Source organism: Theropithecus gelada, chromosome X, assembly GCF_003255815.1.
Source record: "Theropithecus gelada isolate Dixy chromosome X, Tgel_1.0, whole genome shotgun sequence".
Taxonomy (NCBI): Eukaryota; Metazoa; Chordata; class Mammalia; order Primates; family Cercopithecidae; genus Theropithecus; species Theropithecus gelada.
The window spans coordinates 23,169,394-23,188,502 of record NC_037689.1 but is presented as its reverse complement, the minus strand read 5'-3'; the positions used below and the strand labels follow the sequence as shown (position 1 = coordinate 23,188,502).

General features: G+C 48.7%; 1 protein-coding gene across 1 annotated transcript in view; it reads right to left on the bottom strand.

Annotated features, from left to right (window-relative positions):
- CSF2RA (colony stimulating factor 2 receptor alpha subunit) overlaps positions 1-15,722 on the bottom strand; it is a 37,444-nt gene extending 21,722 nt beyond the window's left edge. Inside the window, exons 1-3 of the mRNA XM_025372876.1 lie at positions 15,650-15,722; positions 8,831-8,894; positions 2,853-2,954 (exon numbers count right to left, since the gene is read on the bottom strand). Coding sequence (XP_025228661.1) covers positions 2,853-2,928 — 76 coding nt within the window. The 5' untranslated portion in view covers positions 2,929-2,954; positions 8,831-8,894; positions 15,650-15,722. The remainder of the gene's footprint in view (positions 1-2,852; positions 2,955-8,830; positions 8,895-15,649) is intronic.
- Positions 15,723-19,109: the final 3,387 nt, after the last annotated feature.

Genomic DNA, 19,109 nt, shown 5'->3' with positions numbered 1-19,109 from the left:
TTCCCTCCTTTTCTCAGCCCCCTTTGCTGTTCCTGAAAAAAGGAGATGTTTACTGCAGAAATACTCAAAAACCACCTGAACAGTGGGGGCGATGGCTCACGCCTCCAATCCCAGCATTTTGGGAGGCTGAGGCAAAAAACTGGCTTAAGCCCAGTAGATTGAGATCAGCCTGGGCAACACAGCAAGACTGCATCTCTGAAAAAAACACAGTTTTTTACAAATTTAAATTAGGCAGGCGTGGTGCTGCACATCAGCAGTCCCAGCTCGCTGTCTTTCCACATGGAGATGTTTACGGCAGAAATCATCAAAAACCGGCCGGGCACGGTGGCTCACACCCGCAATCCTAGCCCTTTGGGAGGCCGAGGTGGGCGGATCACCTGAGGTCAGGAGTTCGAGACCAGCCTGGCCGACATAGTGAAACCCCGTCTCTACTAAAAATACAAAAAAATTAGCCGGGTGTGGTAGCAGGTGCCTGTAGTCCCACCTGCTCGGGAGGCTGAGGCAGGAGAATGGCGTGAACCCGGGAGGCGGAGCTTGCAGTGAGCCGAGATCGCGCTATTGCACTCCAGCCTGGGCGACAGAGCGAGACTCCGTCCCCCCCAAAAAAAACAAACAAACAAACAAAAAAAAACCAGTCTTCGCAACATAGCAAGACTCCATCTCTACAGAATAAAAATAAAAATAAAAGATTAAATTAGCTTGGCGTGGTGGTGCATGTCTGCAGTCCCAGCTACTCGGGAGGCCGAAGGGGCAGGTTCTCTTGATCCCAGAAAGTTGAGGCTGCAGCCAGCCGAGATCGCGCCACTGCACTCCAGACTGGGTGACAGAGCGAGACCTTGTCTCAAGAAAACAAAAACAAAAACAAAAACAAAAACAAAAACAAAAAAAAAAAAAGAGAGAGAGAGAGAAAGAAAACCACCTGAATGAGAACAGGCAAAGGCTCTTTATCCAGAGTGATGAGGCTCAGAACACGGTTCCCAAATTATGGAACCTTGGCAGTTTAAAATAAAACTGACGGAATTTGAGAAAATTGCAGACACAGGAAGCTGTCTTTGTCTGTCTTCCCTGAACCAGGTCACAAAATATCTGCCAATATTTTCCTGAAGCAGACCCTGACACCCTCAGTCCAGAGGGTCCCTCTCTGAAATGCAAATCAAAACCACAACGAGATATCATTCCACACCAGTCACAATGGCTATTATTAAAAAGTCAAAAAACAAGAGGCCGGGCGCGGTGGCTCACGCCTGTAATCCCAGCACTTTGGGAGGCCGAGGCAGGTGGATCACATGAGGCCAGGAATTTGAGACCAGCCAGGTCAACATGACAAAACCCCATCTCTCCTAAAAATACAAAAATTAGCTGGGCGTGGTGGTGTGCGCCTGTAGTCCCAGCTACTCGGGAGGCTGAGGCAGGAGAATCGCTTGAACCCAGGAGGATGAATTTGCAGTGAGCCGAGATTGAGCCACTGCACTCCAGCCTGGGCAACAAGAGTGAGACTCTGAAAAGAAAGAGAAAGAAAGAAAGAAAGGAAGAGAGAAAGAAAGAAGGAAAGAAAGAAAGAAAGAAAGAAAGAAAGAAAGAAAGAAAGAAAGAAAAAGAAAGAGAAAGAAAGAAAGGGAAAGAAAGAAAGGGAAAGAAAGAAAGAGAGAGAAAGAAGGGAGGGAGGGAAGGAAAGAAGGAAGGAAAGAAGGAAGGAAAGAAAGAAGGAAAGAGAGAAAGAAAGAAAGAGAGAAAGAAAGAAAGAGAGAAAGAAAGAAAAAGAGAGAGAAAGAAGGGAGGGAGAGAAGGAAGGAAGGAAGGAAAGAAGGAAGGAAAGAAAGAAGGAAAGAGAGAAAGAAAGAAAGAGAGAAAGAAAGAAGGAGAGAAAGAAAGAAAGAAAGAGAGAGAAAGAAGGGAGGGAGAGAAGGAAGGAAGGAAGGAAAGAAGGAAGGAAAGAAAGAAGGAAAGAGAGAAAGAAAGAAAGAGAGAAAGAAAGAAGGAGAGAAAGAAAGAAAAAGAGAGAGAAAGAAGGGAGGGAGAGAAGGAAGGAAGGAAGGAAAGAAGGAAGGAAAGAAAGAAACAATGGAAGGAAGAAAGAGAGAGGGAAGGAGGGAATGAAGGAAGGAAGGAAGGAGGGAGGGAGGGAGGGAAGGAAGGAAAGAAGGAAGGAAGAAAAGAAGGAAGGAAGGAAAGAAGGAAGGAAAGAAAGAAGGAAGAAAGAAGCAATGGAAGGAAGAGAGAGAGGGAAGGAGGGAAGGAAGGAATGAAGGAAGGAAGGAAAGAAAGAAGGAAGGAAAGAAGGAAGCAAAGAAACAATGGAAGGAAGGAAGAGAGAGAGGGAAGGAGGGAAGGAAGGAAAGAGAAAGAAAAAAGAAAGAAAGAAAGAAAAGAATTGAATCAGGAGGGAGAGAAGGATGGAAGGAAGGAGAGAAGGGAGGATGGAAGGAGGGAGGGTAGGAGGAAGAGAAGGAAGCAAGAGAGCGAAGAAGGGAGGAAGGAAAAAGGAAGGAAGCAAAGAATGAAGGAAGGAAGCAAAGAACGAAGGAAGGAAGGAAGAAACACTTTGGCCCCGAGGAGACCTGGGTCCTCATCTTGGCCCCATCACTACTTGGATGGTCTTTGGGTTACACCGTGGAGGTCTCTGAGCCTCTGTTTTCTCATCTGTAGAATGGGTGGATGGACATTAACAGCGGAAAAGGAGGTGAGGACAAGAGGAATTCTGAGTTTCTGGTGGCTCGGCTGGTGCTTACTGGGTCCCTCATAAACATTAGAGATGAAACGCAAATGGGCGCAGGTATCCACGTAGGTCTCCAGACGCGAGACGTCTAAACGAGGGCCGCAGAGAAGGTCCAGCCACAGGTTTCCGTACTTACCCGGTTTCTCTGGGACCAGGAGGAATGCTGGCTGCAGCAGCTCACACAGTACAAGGCTTGTGACCAGGACAAACATGGTGCTGGCCGGAGAGAAGGGAAGAGCTGCAGGACAGAAAGCGTCACACAGTGAGAAGCGTGGCTCTCCCAGGACATTCCTGGCAGGGGACCCCAGGGAGGTGATCTGGGGAAACAAACCCAGGATGGTGGCCAGCTGCTGACCTGGTCAAATGGGGGGTCGTGGCCAGCTGTGGAAGGTCTGCATGGCCATTGTTCTGTCTCCCACATGGGATTAGGATGTGGACGTCTTTGGGGCCATTATTCTGTCTCCCACATGGGATTAGGATGTGGACACCTTTGGGGCCATTATTCTGTCTCCCACATGGGATTAGGATGTGGACACCTTTGAGGCCATTATTCTGTCTCCCACATGGGATTAGGATGTGGACACCTTTGGGGCCATTATTCTGTCTCCCACATGGGATTAGGACGTGGACGTCTTTGGGGCCATTATTCTGTCTCCCACATGGGATTAGGATGTGGACATCTTTGGGGGTCATTAGTCGTCTGCCACATGGGAATTAGGACATGGACATCTTTGGGGCCATTATTTTGTCTCCCACATGGGGATTAGGATGTGGACATCTTTGGGGCCATTGCTCTGTCTACCACATGGGATTAGGATGTGGACATCTTTGGGGCCATTGCTCTGTCTACCACATGGGATTAGGACGTGGACGTCTTTGGGGCCATTATTCTGTCTCCCACATGGGATTAGGACGTGGACGTCTTTGGGGCCATTATTCTGTCCCCCACATGGGGATTAGGACGTGGACATCTTTGAGGCTATTATTCTGTCTACCACATGGGAATTAGGATGTGGTCATCTTTGGGGGTCATTATTCGTCTGCCACATGGGAATTAGGACGTGGACATCTTTGGGGCCATTATTCTGTCTCCCACATGGGATTAGGACGTGGACATCTTTGGGGCCATTATTCTGTCTCCCACATGGGGATTAGGATGTGGACATCTTTGGTGTCTCAAGAGGGTCAATCTAGTGTCAAGCTGCCATGTTTCGTGGGTCATGGCTCAGCTGACCTTCACGAGGGAACCCACGGCTGACACTAAAGGCAGGTTCTGACACTCTTCAAGGAAATTGCAGTGACTTTTATTCATTTCTCATAGCTTTTACTTTCTGTTAATAATTAGTGGATTTGGGGGAACAAAACAAGAAAGGATGGCTCAGGTTTTCATTTTGATAACTCTTTTTTTCTTGTTTTGCTCTTTTGTACTTTTTTTTTTTTTTTTTTTTTTTTTGAGACGGAGTCATGCTCTGTCACCCAGGCTGGAGTGCAGTGGCCGGATCTCGGCTCACTGCAAGCTCCACCTCCCAGGTTCATGCCATTCTCCTGCCTCAGCCTCCCGAGTAGCTGGGACTACAGGTGCCCGCCACCACGCCTGGCTAATTTTTTTTTTTTGTATTTTTACTAGAGATGGGGTTTCACCGTGTTAGCCAGGATGGTCTCGTTCTCCTGACCTCATGATCCACCTGCCTCGGCCCCCCAAAGTGCTGGGATGACAGGCGTGAGCCACCGCGCCCGGCCCTGCTCTTTTATGCTTTTTAAAAAATCTTGGCTTTTGCAACAGCTATAAAAGGCAAGTGAAAAAAAAAGAAAAAAAAAGAGGAAGAAAAAAAGAGTGAGTACATAAAACGACATGAATGAATTTTAAATACTTATGACTAAGTGAGAGAAGCCACGTTGAGATGGCTGCAGACTGAGTCATGCTGACACTTGGACACTGTGGAAAAGACAAAATCATGGAAATAGTAAAAAGATCAGGAGTTGGTAGGCGTTGGGGAGAGGGAGGGATGAATACATGGACGTCAGAGGATTTTTAGGGCAGTGAAACTAGTCTTGATACTTCTTTATGCAGAAAAAGGAAGAAGAAGAAGAATAAGAGGAAGAAGAAGGAGGAGGAGAAGGAGCAGGAGGAGAAGGAGCAGGAGGAGAAGGAGCAGGAGGAGGAGGAGCAGGAGGAGGAGGAGCAGGAGGAGAAGGAGGAGAAGGAGCAGGAGGAGGAGGAGCAGGAGGAGCAGGAGGAGGAGGAGCAGGAGGAGAAGGAGCAGGAGAAGAAGGAGGAGAAGGAGCAGGAGGAGGAGGAGCAGGAGGAGGAGGAGCAGGAGGAGGAGCAGGAGGAGAAGGAGGAGAAGGAGCAGGAGGAGGAGGAGCAGGAGGAGAAGGAGCAGGAGGAGAAGGAGCAGGAGGAGAAGGAGCAGGAGGAGGAGGAGAAGGAGGAGGAGGAGAAGGAGCAGGAAGAGAAGGAGCAGGAGGAGAAGGAGCAGGAGGAGAAGGAGAAGGAGCAGGAGGAGGAGGAGGAGAAGGGGGGAAGGAGGAGAAAAGAAGCTACTCTGTATGATTCTACAAATGTTGGATCCATGTCATTATACTTTTATCCAAGCCCATAAGGACGAAGAAGAAAAGGGAGGAGGAGGAGGAGGAAGAAGAAGAAGAAAGAAGGGGAAGGAGAAGAAGAAGAAAGAAGAGAAGGAGGAGGAGGAGGAGGAGGAGAAGTAGAAGGAAGAGGAGGAGGAGGAGGAGGAGCTACAAACTCAACCAATTCTCACCAGAAAATATTTAAATTCATTTATAACCTGGAAGCCCCCATTTTGAGATGTTCCCCTTTTATGGACCAAACTAATGTATTTCTTTCTTTCTTTTTTTTTCTTTCACTCTTGTTTCCAGGCTGGAGTGCAGCGGCGCAATCTCGGCTCACTGCGACCTCCGCCTCCAGGGTTCAAGTGATTCTCCTGCTTCAGCCTCCCGAGTGGCTGGGACTACAGGTGCGTGCCATCATGCCCAGCTAATTCTGTATTTTTAGTAGAGACGGGGTTTTGCCATATTGGCCAGGCTGGGCTCGAACTCCTGACTTCAGGTGATCCACCTGCCTCAGCTTTTCAAAGTGCTGGGATGACAGGCGTGAGCCACTGCGCCTGGCCTTTGTAGCATCTTTAGATCAAGCGTCTGCGCCTGGTGGAAACCACGTGGCCATCCTGCGGTTCCTGCTCCAAACCTTCTCTTTCAAAGATTGCATCTCTCGGCCAGGTGCAATGGCTCACGCCTGTCATCCCAGCACTCTGGGAGGCCGAGGCGGGCGGATCACGAGGTCAGGAGTTCGAGACCAGCCTGGCCAACATGGTGAAACCCCGTCTCTACTAAAAATACAAAAACTAGCCGGGCGTGGTGGCGTGTGCCTGTCATCCCAGCTACCCAGGAGGCTGAGGCAGAAGAATCGCTGGAATCCCGGGAGGCGGGAGTTTGCAGTGAGCCGAGATTGCAACTCAAAAATTTAAAAAAAAAAAAAAAAACCCAAATGATTGTGTCAGACCGTTCCTCTGCAAGAGGAACCTCACTTGCTAAGGGGAAGTAAAAGCTTCGAGACCGCACCTGCTTCTTCTTCTCCTGCCCCCGGCTCATGTCTAGCCCACAAGACATAGGCATGTGGCTGCCTCCCCCAGTGGACTGCGGCACCCCGCTTCTCGGAGCCTGCTCTGGGGTCTTGCAACTGTTTCTCGGCGCTGGGCAGACTCGCCTGTGGCACCTTAGAGATGCACGTTCTGTTGGGGTGGGGCCTGACCTTGAGATTCACATACAATTCCCCAGGTGGTGTTAACAGGTGTAGAACTCTTGTTCTATGAGACTGGCCCCCTCTGCTGAGTCACTAAATGTTTGGGATATTTGCGAACTTCTCTTGCACTACCACTACTACTACTACTAATTATTATTATTGTTACTATTATTATTATTATTATTTTGGAAAAGTCTTGCTCTGTCGCCCAGGCTGGAGTGCTAATGGCACGATATCAGCTCACTGCAACCTCCGCCTCCCAGGTTCAAGCGATTCTCCTGCCTCAGCCTCCTGAGTAGCTGGGATGACAGGCACCTGCCACCACACTCAGCTATTTTTGTTTTTTTAGTAGAGATGGGGTTTCACCACGTTGGCCAGGCTGGTCTCAAACTCCTGATCTCAAGTGATCCTCCTGCCTCAGCCTCCCAAAGTGCTGGGATTACAGGCGTGAGCCACCACACCCACCTGCTACTTGTAAGCTTTCTAGGAAGCCAGCAGATGCCTCCCCAAATAAGTCTGTAGGAGATGAGTATATGCCACCGCAAAATACATTTCACCCCAAAATATATTTATTTGACATATTTTGAAATGGACCTGTCTCTTGGCCGGGCACGGTGGCTCGTGCCTGTCATCCCAGCACTTTGAGACCCTCAGATGGGCAGATCACTGGAGGCCAGGAGTTCAAGACCAACCTGGACAATATGGTGAAACCCCATCTTTACTAAAAATTCAAAACTTAGCCGGGTGCGGTGGCGGGTGCCTGTACTCCCAGGTACTCGGGAGGCTGGGGCAGGAGAATCACTGAAACCCAGGAGGCAGAGGTTGCCGTGAGCTGAGATCGTGCCACTGCACACCAGCCCGGGCAACGGAGCGAGACTCTGTCTCCAAAAATTAAAAATAAATAAATAAATAAATAAATACATACATACAAAACAAAAAACAAAACATAAAACCAAGCTACTGGCCGGGTGTGGTGGCTCACAGCTGTAATCTCAGTACTTTTGGAGGCTGAGGCAGGCAGATCATGTGAGGTCAAGAGTTCGAGACCAGCCTGGCCAACATGGTGAAACCCCGTGTCCACTGAAAAACAAAAACAGACAAACAAAATTTAGCCAGGTGTGGTGGCGTACCTCTGTCATCCCAGCTACTCGGGAGGCTGAGGCAGGAGAATTGCTTCAACTCCGGAGGCAGAGGTTGCAGTGAGTTGAGATCGCTCCACTGCACTCCAGCCTAGGCGACAGAGTGAGGCTCTGTCTCAACAAATAAAACTAATAAAATAAAATAGCCGGATACGGTGGCTCACGCCTGTAATTCCAGCACTTTGGGAGGCCGAGGTGAGCAGATCACATGAGGTCACGAGTTTCAGACCATCCTAGCCAATATGGTGAAACCCTGTCACTACTAAAAATACAAAAATTAGCCAGGCATGGTGGCGGGCGCCTGTAGTCCCAGCTACTCGGGAGGCTGAGGCAGGAGAATTGCTTGAACCGGGAGGCGGAGGTTGCAGTGAGCTGAGATCACGCCACTGCACTCCAGCCTAACAGCTTGAGCGAGGCTTCTTCTCAAAAAAATAAAATAAAATAAAAAGTAAAATAAGTAAACAAACAAACAAACAAAAACGTATAAAAGCAAGCTGCAGCCCAACCAGCTTGGATACGTGTTCTCAGGATCTCTTCAGACTATTTTCCCCAGGACTTGGTCACTCATATTTGGCTCAGAATAAACCTCTTTAAATATTTTGCAGTATTTGGCTGGTTTTTTTTTTTTTTTAAATTCTTTTGAGACGGACTGTCGGTCTTGTTGCCCAGGCTGGAGTGCAGTGGCGCGATCTCGGCTCACTGTGACCTCCGCCTCCCGGGTTCAAGCGATTCTCCTGCCTCGGCCTCCCGAGTAGCAGGGACGAGAGGAACGCGCCACTACACCCAGCTAATTTTTGTATTTTTAGCAGAGACGGGGTTTCACCATGTTGGCCAGGCTGGTCTCGAACTCCCAACCTCATGATCCTCCCAACTCAGCCTCCCAAAGTGCTGGGATGACAGGCGTGAGCCACCGTGCCCGGCCGTCTCTCTCTCTCTCTCTCTCTTTTTTTTTTTTTTGGACGGGTTCATGTGTTTCTTCTGCCTGGAGACCCCTGTCCAGCTGCTTCAGGGGGATGTGCACTGTCAGGAGGATGTGCGCTGATACGTTAAATTTGTCATAGGTCAGACAGTTCCTCATTCAGATTCTTCTGCCCTGAGTTCTCACTTCTATCCTGGTTCATCATTACGGAGCCAAACATTTCAGTTCTTTAGACTTCACTTAAAAAAAAAAATCCCCAAGCACATTACCGACAGCCCAAAGGAAGCACGTACAGGGTTCTACGCAAGCATCTCCGCTTCTCGAATCGGCTGTTTCCACGGCTTTTCTTGCTGTAAACTGTGAAAGGTAAATAAATCTCAGGACCCCAACATCACCAAGGCAAGGGAAAGGTCATACTGGAAACTGGCTCAGGCAAACCTGCCTCCCGTTTTATTCGTAAATAAGGTACTACAAAGATTTTTAAAATTACATACCAGGGCCGGGCGCGGTGGCTCACTCCTATAATCCCAGCATTTTGGGAGGCCGAGGCTGGTGGATCACTTAAAGCCAGGAGTTCGAGACCAGCCTGGCCAACATGGTGAAAGCCTGTCTCTGCTAAAAATACAAAAATTAGCCAGGCGTGGTGACAGGTACCTGTAATCCCAGCTACTCTGGAGGCTGAGGCAGGAGGCAGGAGAATCGCTTGAACCCGGGAGGTGGAGGTTGTAGTGAGCCGAGATCGCGCCATTGCACTGCAGCCGGGGTGACAGAGCAAGACTGGATCCCCCCCCAAAAAAGTACGAAAGCAAATTGTGCCCCGAGCACCTGTCATCACGAACTCCTGAGGCTCTGCCATAGGCCCACGTCCTTAACCTCAGCAAAATAAGCTCTCTAAATGAACTGAGACCTGTCTCTGATACGCCTTCTGTTTTTTGGTTTAACAGGACGTTTTGCGCTCATGGAAAATTATGCAATATTTTTACGTTTGATATGTACTGCTTATCCTTTTTTTTTTCTCTTCTTCTTTTTTGTGTTTACAGAATGGGTTTTCTTTCCCCTTTCTGGAAATTTTCGGTTGATCCTAAAATAGAGGCTGCCTCGCTTCCTTCTCGGATTCAAAGCAAGAATGATGGAGAGTGAGGGAAATCATGATATTTTACCCCAAAACAGGGCTCCGTGGTATAATGAGGATTTTTAATTAAAAACCCTTTGGTGCCGGGCACAGTGGCTCACGCCTGTAATCCCAGCACTTTGGGAGACCCGGGCGGGTGGATCACGAGGTCAGGAGATCGAGACTATCCTGGCCAACACGGTGAAACCCCGTCTCTACTAAAAATAACTAAAAATACAAAAATTAGCCGGGCGTGGTGGCAGGTGCCTGTACTCCCAGCTACTCGGGAAACTGAGGCACGAGAATCGCTTGAACCCGGGAGGCGGAGCTTGCAGTGAGCCGAGATCGCGCCACTGCACACCAGCCTGGGCGACAGAGCAAGACTCCGTCTCAAAACAAACAAACAAACAAACAAGAGCAAAACAAAACAACAACAAAAAACCCCCTTTGATATCAACAACCTCTGGAAGACGTTTTCTCCTACCTCCATAACAATAGGACGGACCTTCTAAGGAGAACAATTGTTCTTGTTTGTTTGTTTGTTTGTTTGTTTGTTTCCTGTTATCTCATTATCTGTTATAGAAAAAAAGACCAAGATCTTTTTTCCTTTTTTTTTTTTTTTTGGAGACAGAGTCTTGGACTGTCGCCCAGGCTGGAGTGCAGTGGCACAATCTTGGCTCATTGCAACTTCCGCCACCCAGGTTCAAGCCATTCTCCTGCCTCAGCCTCCCACGTAGCTGGGAAGACATGCACCCACCACTGCACCCAGCTAATTTTGTATTTTTAGTAGAGACAGGGTTACACCATGTTGCAGAGGCTGGTCTCGAACTCCTGGCCTCAGGTGACTCCACCCACCTCAGCCTCCCAAAGTGCTGGGATTACAGGCGTGAGCCACTGCGCCAGGCTGACAAATGTTTTATATTCAGATCTTAGTTAATCTCTTAAGGATTGGGAGGGTCTGGAAGAAAAAGATTCAGCTGTGTCCAGCTATGTTAATACAGATTATTATTATTATTATTTATACATAGATTCACTCTGACAAGATGGCAAGATCTCAGCTCACTGCAACCTTTGTTTCCTGGGTTCAAGCGATTCTCCTGCCTCTGCCTCCTGAGTAGCTGGGATTACAGCCGCGTGCCACCACGTCCAGCTAATTTTTTGTATTTTTTGTGTTTTTACTAGAGACGGGTTTTCACCATGTTGGCCAGGTTGGTCTCGAAAGCCTGACCTCAGGTAGCCCGCTAGCCTCAGCCTGCTGGGATTACAGGCGTGAGCCATCACCCCCAGCAGAGATTCTTTACAGATGCAAATTTTCTCTAACAAAGGACAGCTTTGGGGGGTCATTCCAAAGTACGGCAAAGAAGGCTGGGCATGGTGGCTCTTGCCCCTAATCCCAGCACTTTGGGAGGTTGAGGCAGGTGGATCACCTGAGGTCAGGAGTGCGAGACCAGCCTGGCCATCACGGTGAAATCCCATCTCTACTAAATAATAATAACAATAATAATAATAATAAAATTATCTGGGCACGATGGCTCATGCCTATTAACCCAGCTGTTTGGAAGGCTGAGGCAGAAGAACTTCTTGAACCTGGAAGACGGAGGTTGCAGGGAGCCAAGATTGCACCACTGCACTCCAGCCTTGAAAACAGAATGAGACTGTCTCAAAAGAAAAAAAATAAAAGAAATACGAGTAAGAAACATGTTTTGGGGAAAAATATGTTGTTTTTTCTCTTTGTCTTGTAATGTTTGCCAGAGTGGGATTGGAAGGTAAGTCACAATATATATATATAATATATTTATATATATAGTGGTATATTTATATATATAATATACAGGGTAAAATAAATCCCATTTGATGAGAATTTATGGTCTGTAGGGCATGCCTCCCCAGCCAGACCCCTTAGATACGAATTTGGGCAACATAAAAAAAAAAAAAAAGTCAGAGGCCCGGTGTGGTGGCTCACCCCTGTAATCCCAGCACTGTGGGAGGCTGAGGCAGGTGGATCACTTGAGGTCAGGAGTTCAAGACCAGCCTGGCCAACATGGTGAAACGTCGCCTCTACTAAAAATACAAAAATTAGCCAGGCAGTAGTGGTGGGCGCCTGTAATCTCAGCTACTCGGGAGGCTGAGGCAGGAGAACTGTTTGACCCTGGGAGGCGGAGACTGTGGTCAGGTGACATTGCGCCGCTGCACTCCAGTCTGGGCGACAGAGTGAGACTCCATCTCACAGAAAAAAAAAAAAAAAAAAAGGAAAGAAATAAAGAAAAGAAAAGACAGAGAAGAAGAAGCCGGGCACAGTGGTTCACGCCTATAATCCCAGCACTTTGGGAGGCCGAGGCAGGTGGATCACGAGGTCAGGAGTTCGAGACCAGTCCGGCCAACATGGCGAAAGCCCCATCTCTACTAAAAATACAAACAAAATAAGTGCGGCGTGGTGGCAGGTGCCTGTAGTCCCAGCTACTCAGGAGGCTGAGGCAGGAGAGTCACTTGAACCCAGAAAGTGTAGGTTGTAGTGAGCCGAGATTGCGCCACTGCACTCCAGCCTGGGCGACAGAGTGAGACTCCATCTCAAAAAAGAAAGAAAAGAACAAACAAAAAAAATCAGAGTTCAGTCCTCAGTAGAAATTCTTCTTTCCCCCCAACCCTATAACTTTTTTTTTTTTTTTTAACCAAGATCCAATCCTCTATCCTTTCTGTAGCCTCAACGTGGCGGTGTACAAGCTTCTGAACCTCATTGTGGGATGGAGTCCTCATTCTGAAGAATCTTGTGTATATACATTATATAAATGTGTAAATCTGACTAGGTGCAGTGGTTCACGCCTGTCATCCCACCACATTGGGAGGCCGAGGCAGGTGGATCACCTGAGGTCAGGAGTTCAAGACCAGCCTGACCAACATGGAAACCCCGTCTCTACTAAAAATACAAAAATTAGCCGGGCGTGGTGGTGGACGCCTGTAGTCCCAGGTACTGGAGAGGCTGAGGCAGGAGAATCACTTGAACCCGGGAAGCGGAGGTTGCAGTGAGCCGAGATCGCGCCACTGCACTCCAGCCTGGGCGACACAGCGAGATTCTGTCTCAACAAGAAGCGTGAAATCTGATTTAGCACACCTATAAAGCACCCAACAAGCTGTCCAAATCCAGATTCTTACTACCCCAATCTCGGTGGTATCTAAGATGCTTCATTTCTGTCTTTTTAAAATGTGTAATAATTTAATCTTTTTATGCACGCGGGGTGGAGGATCTTACTATGTTGCCCAGGCTGGTCTGCAATTCCTGGTCTCAAGCAATCCTCTTACTTCAGCCTTCCACAATTTTGGGATTACAGGCGTGGGCCACCATGCCTAGCCTTAAATGTATATTTATTTGTTTATTTTGAGATGGAGTCTCACTCTGTCACCCAGGCTGGGGTGCAGTGGTGCAATCTCGGCTCACTGCAACCTCCACCTCCCGGGTCCAAGCTATTCTCCTGCCTCAGCCTCCCGAGTAGCTGGGATGACAGGCACCTGCCACCACACCCAGGTAATTTTGGGTATTTTTAGTAGACGTGGGGTTTCACCATATTGGCCAGGCTGGTCTCGAACTCCCGACCTCAGGTGATCCACCCGCCTCGGCCTCCCAGAGTGCTGGGATCACATCCTACCGGCTTAGAAGGATTTCATCTTGAATGGGGGCTGGGAAAAAGGCGGCTGGGACAGGCTGGGCGGCATTCCCCGGAGGTCAGCCATTCCCCGACACAAGACATGTGAATAGATGAGTACTGTTTACTAAATAGACCCAGGACTGAACCGACACAGGAAACTCCTGATGTCTTGGTATCTTCAGAACAAAAGCTTTCCTAGTGTAAGAATACGGTTCGCTTTAAAAATGATAATAATATTGGGCCAGGCGCGGTGGCCCACGCCAGTCATCCCATCACTTTAGGAGGCTGAGGCAGGAGGACGGATTGAGTCTAGGAGTTCAAGACCAGCCTGGGAAACACAGTGAAACCCTCGTCCCTACAAAAATACAAATATCGGCCAGGAATGGTGGCATTGCCTTTGTCCCAGCTATTCGGGAGGCGGAGATGGGAGGATTGCTTGAGCCCAGGAATTCGAGACAGCAGTGAGCTGTGATTGCACCACTGCCCTCCAGCTTGGGTGACAGAGCCAGACGGCCTCAAAAAAAAAAAAAAAAAAAAAAAAAAAAAAGAAAAGATAATATTGGTTATTGCAAAAGATAGACATGACAAAAATGAACCCTTTATCAGAAACCCTTGTAGTGGAGCATATCTCCCTGTGATTTTTTTCTTTAGTTATCTTTTTTTTTTTTTTTGAGATGGAGTTTTGCTCTTGTGGCCCAGGGCTGGAGCGCAGTGGTACGATCTCAGCTCACTGCAACCTCCGCCTCCCGGGTTCAAGCGATTCTCCTGCCTCAGACTCCCGAGTAGCTGGGATTACAGGCATGTATAAGCCACCACGCCTGGCTAATTTTGTATTTTTAGTAGAGATGGGGTTTGTCCACGTTGGCCAGGCCGGTCTCGAACTCCTGACCTCAGGTGATCCGCCCACCTCGGCCTCCCAAAGTGCTGGGATGACAGGCGTGAGCCACTGCGCCTGGCCTTTTTACTTATCTTATATCTAAACAAACATTGTAGCTGGGATATAGAAGGAAATCCACCTTCCTTTTCTGACTTCAGCGAATCCCCTAGTCTGTCCAGTGTCTAGCCATTTTCTCAGTCCTTTACTTTCTTTCTTTTATTTTTATTTTTATTTATTTATTTTTATTTATTTATTTTTTTATGAGGCAGAGTATTTCTTGCTCTGTCCCCCAGGCTGGAGTGCAGTGGCACAATCTTGGCTCACTGCAACCTCCACCTCCTGGGTTCAAGCGATTCTCCTGCCTCAGCCTCCCGAGTAGCTGGGACTACAGGCACCTGCCACCACGCCCGGCTAATTTTTTGTATTTTTAATAAAGATGTGGTTTCGCCGTGTTGGCCAGGCTGGTCTCGAACTCCTGAGTTCAGATGATCTGCCCGCCTCAGCCTCCCAAAGTGCTGGGATGACAGGCATGAGCCACCACACCCGGCCCCCCTTTACTATCTTTATAAGCTTTGCTTTCACTTTGCAATATGAACCTGCCTCAAATTATTTCTGGTGCAAGATCGAAGAACTGTCTCTTGGAGTCTGGATCAGGACCCCATATTCTAGTAACCAGTGACACCATCACACTCCCCTCCCGCTTTCAGCTCTATGTTAATCTCCTTTCATCTCTTTTTTTTTTTTTTTTTTTCGAGACAGAGTCTCGCTCTTGTTGCCCAGGCTGGAGTGCAGTGGTGCAATCTCAGCTCACTGCAAGATCTGCCTCCTGGGTTCAAATGATTCTCCCGCCTCAGCCTCCCGAGTAGCTGGGATGACAGGTGCCCACCACCACCACACCTGGCTAATTTTTATATTTTTAGTAGAGACGGGGTTTCTCCATGTTGACCAAGCTGGTCTCGAACTCCTGACCTCAGGTGATCCACCCACCTCAGCCTCCCAAAGTGCTGGGATGACAGGCGTGAGCCACTGTGCCTGGCCATGTTTATCTCTTGAGACGGCTTCCGGATGCCACAAATAGCTATGAATGAATGTAATAATTCCGTACTCACTACACCCTGACTCCCTGGACCTTAGCAATGTATAGCCAGTCATTAATCAATTTTTTTTTTCTGTAAACCAACAAGAATTCCCAGCACACAGTTTCACAGACACCTCCTCCCTGTCCCCCAACACCACCTCCCTCTTTTTTTTTTTTGGCCTTTAAAAACCTGCTTATAATAAAGGCAGAATATACAACTCAGATCCCGAGTGTCCTCGGGTCTCTCGGTCTTCCGGGCCCCTGTCCCCCGTTTGGCTCGAGTCAACCTTTGAAATCTTAGGTTGTGGCTCCGTCTCTTTCTTTCAGATCGACAGACACAGGAGAAACATGCACCCTGGTGACTCGACATGTTCAAAGACCACAGAATGAGAGAACTCGGCTTACCCCGCGGCATCCGCTTCCTTTCCTTTCACTTGCTTTTCTTCTCTCGGACACTCCCGTGTCTGGGTAGCTCCCTTCAGAGCTGCTCTGTCTCCTCATGCCCTCCCTGCCCCTCCCTCCTCCGCTTCCTCATTTCTTAGGATTAGGAAACTTGCAATTACTCCGTGAGTTCATTGGCTCCTGACCTCGTCTCCAAAGAGTGGCCCCGTTGAACAGCTCAGGTGTGAGTCCCACACACATCTGCGCACACAGACACACTCCTGCACACACATGCATATCTGCACACACATCTGCACATACAGACGTGCACGCACACACTTGTACACACATCTGCACACACTCCTGCATGTACATGCATGTCTGCATAGACGTGCACACACACATCCCCACACACCTGCATGCAGTGCACATGTGCGTACACACAGTTACACACCCACCTGCACACACATGCATGTCTGCACACACATCTGCACACACAGACGTGCACGCACACACATCCCCACACACTTGCACACACATCTGCACACACTCCTGCATGTACATGCATGTTTGCATAGACGTGCACACACACATCCTCACACACTTGCACACAGTGCACATGTGCGTACACACAGTTACACACACACCTGCACACACATGCATGTCTGCACACATATCTGCTCACACAGACGTGCATGCACACACATCCCCACACACCCTCACACACATCTGCACACACACCTGCATGCACCTGCAGGTCTGCACACAGACGTGCACACACACATCCCCACACACCTGCACACAGTGCACATGTGCATACACACAGCAACACACATACACATCTACACACACACCTGCACGTTTGCATAGACGTGCACACACACATCCCCACACAGTTGCACACAGTCACATGTGCATACACATAGCTACACACACACCTGCACATACACCTGCACACACATGCATGTCTGCACACACACATCCCTACACACCTGCACACAGTGCACAGCAGGTACACACAGCTACACACACATCTACACATCTGCACAAACACATTAGCACACACAGCTACACACACACATCTGTATGCGCACACACCTGCACACACGTCTGCACAAACAAGCACAATGGCACACACACACCTCCACACACACTTGTCTACACATGCACATCTGCACACAGGCACATCTGCACAGAGACCTGCACACACACACATCCCCACACACCTGCACACAGTGCACGTGGGTGTACACACTACACATACATCTCCACACACACCTGCACACATATCTGCACACATACACCTGCACACAGTGCACATGTGAATACACACAATTACGCACATCTTCACATACATCTGCACACACACCTGCACACACATGCATGTCTGCACACACATCTGTACACAGACCTGCACAAACACATCCCCACACACTTGCCCACAGTGCCCATGTGCGTACACACAACTACACACAAACTGCACACATGTCAGCACAAACAGGCACAATGGCACACACCTGCACACACACTTGTCTACACATGCACATCTGCACACAAGCACATCTGCATAGAGACCTGCACACACACATCCCCACGCACCTGCACACAGTGCACATGGACGTACACACAACACACACATTTGTACACAAGCACATCTGCACACACACACCTGCACATACATCTGTACACAAACGCCTGCACACAGTGCACATGTGCATACACACAACTACACACGTACATCTGCACACACATCTGCAAACACACCCCTGCATGCACATGTGTCCACGCACACACCTGCGTACACATGCATGTTTGCACAGACAGACCTGCACACACACATCCCCACACACCTGCACACGGTGCACATGTGCGTACACACAACTACACACACATCTGCACACGCCTCTGCACAAACAAGCATATTGGCGTGCACACACCTGCACACACACTTGCGCACACACAAACACACATGCCTTCTGTGCTGTCTACAAAATCATAAGAAAAACCAAGTAGGCCAGGGGCGGTGGTTCACTAAAAAAAAAAAACAACAAACAAAAATTAGCCGGGCGTGGTGGCGAGTGCCTGAAATCCCAGCTACTCAGGAGGCTGAGGCAGGAGAATCGCTTGAACCCGGGGAGGTGGAAGTTGCAGTGAGCCGAGATCGCGCCATTGCACTCCAGCCTGGCCAACAAGAGCAAAACTCCGTCTCAAAAAAAAAAAAAGAACCAAGCAGACTAGAGATGTGTTACGATACAAACAGTTGGCACCTAAACAAAGCATAGGGCTTCTTGCAAATGCAGTGGAAAATGACAGCTGGAATAGCAACATCAGCCAAGGTGAAAGACGGTTGTACAGGCTGCACCTCTACTGTCTTAGCCTCCCTGCTCTTGCAGGAGCTGTGTCTCAGTCCATTCATGTTGCTGTAAAGGAATACCTGAGGTTGGGTAATTGATAAACAACAGATCATTGACCGGGCGCTGTGGCTCAGGCCTGTAATCCCAGAACGTTGGGAGGGCGAGGCAGGTGGATCATGAGATCAAGAGATCGACACCATCCTAGCCAACGTGGCGAAACCCCATCTCTACTAAAAATACAAAAATTACCTGGGCGTGGTGGCCTGTGCACCTGTAATCCCAGCTACTTGGGAAGCTGAGGCAGGAGAATCACTTGAACCAGGGAGGCGGAGGTTGCAGTGAACTGAGATCACGCCACTGTACTCCAGCCTGGCGACAGAGCCAGACTGCTTCTCAAAAAAACAACAACGACAACAAAAACGAGAGGTCATTTATTCGGCTCATGGTGGTTCTCCAGGTGGTCCGGGAAGCATGATGTTTGGATCTGCTGGTTGTGAGGGCGTCAGGCTGCTCCCAGTCATGACGGAAGGTGAAGGGAAGACATTGTGTGTGGAGACCACACGGGCAGAAGGGAAGCAAGAGAGAAGTGTGGAGGTGCCAGGTTCTTTTCAACAACCAGTCCTCCTGGAAACTGAGAATGAGAACTCACTCATTACTACGGNTGCTGGAACTGGGCACCATGGTGGATCTTCTTGTCAATGACTTGTACCTTGACAATGACTTGTCAATGACTTGTACCTTGTTGCTGACATGGAGGTAGAGAAGTTTATCTTCCCGAGAATTCAACCAGATGGCTCACCCAGGCTGTTGGATCTTTTTGTCAAAGGCTCATATCTTCTGGTTGACACTGATGTAGAGAAGTTTATCTTCCCAAAAACTTAACAAGATGTTTCACCCAGGCTGTTGGAACTGGGCCCATGGTGGATCTTCTTGTCAATGGCTCATACATTCTTGTTGACATTGATGTAGACAAGTTATCCCCGCACTTTGGGAGGCTGAGGTGAGTGGATCACCTGAGGTCAGGAGTTTGAGACCAGCCTGATCCACATAGAGAAACCCCGTCTCTACTAAAAATACAAAAATTAGCTGGGTGTGGTAGCACATGCCTATCATCCCAGCTACTCAGGAGG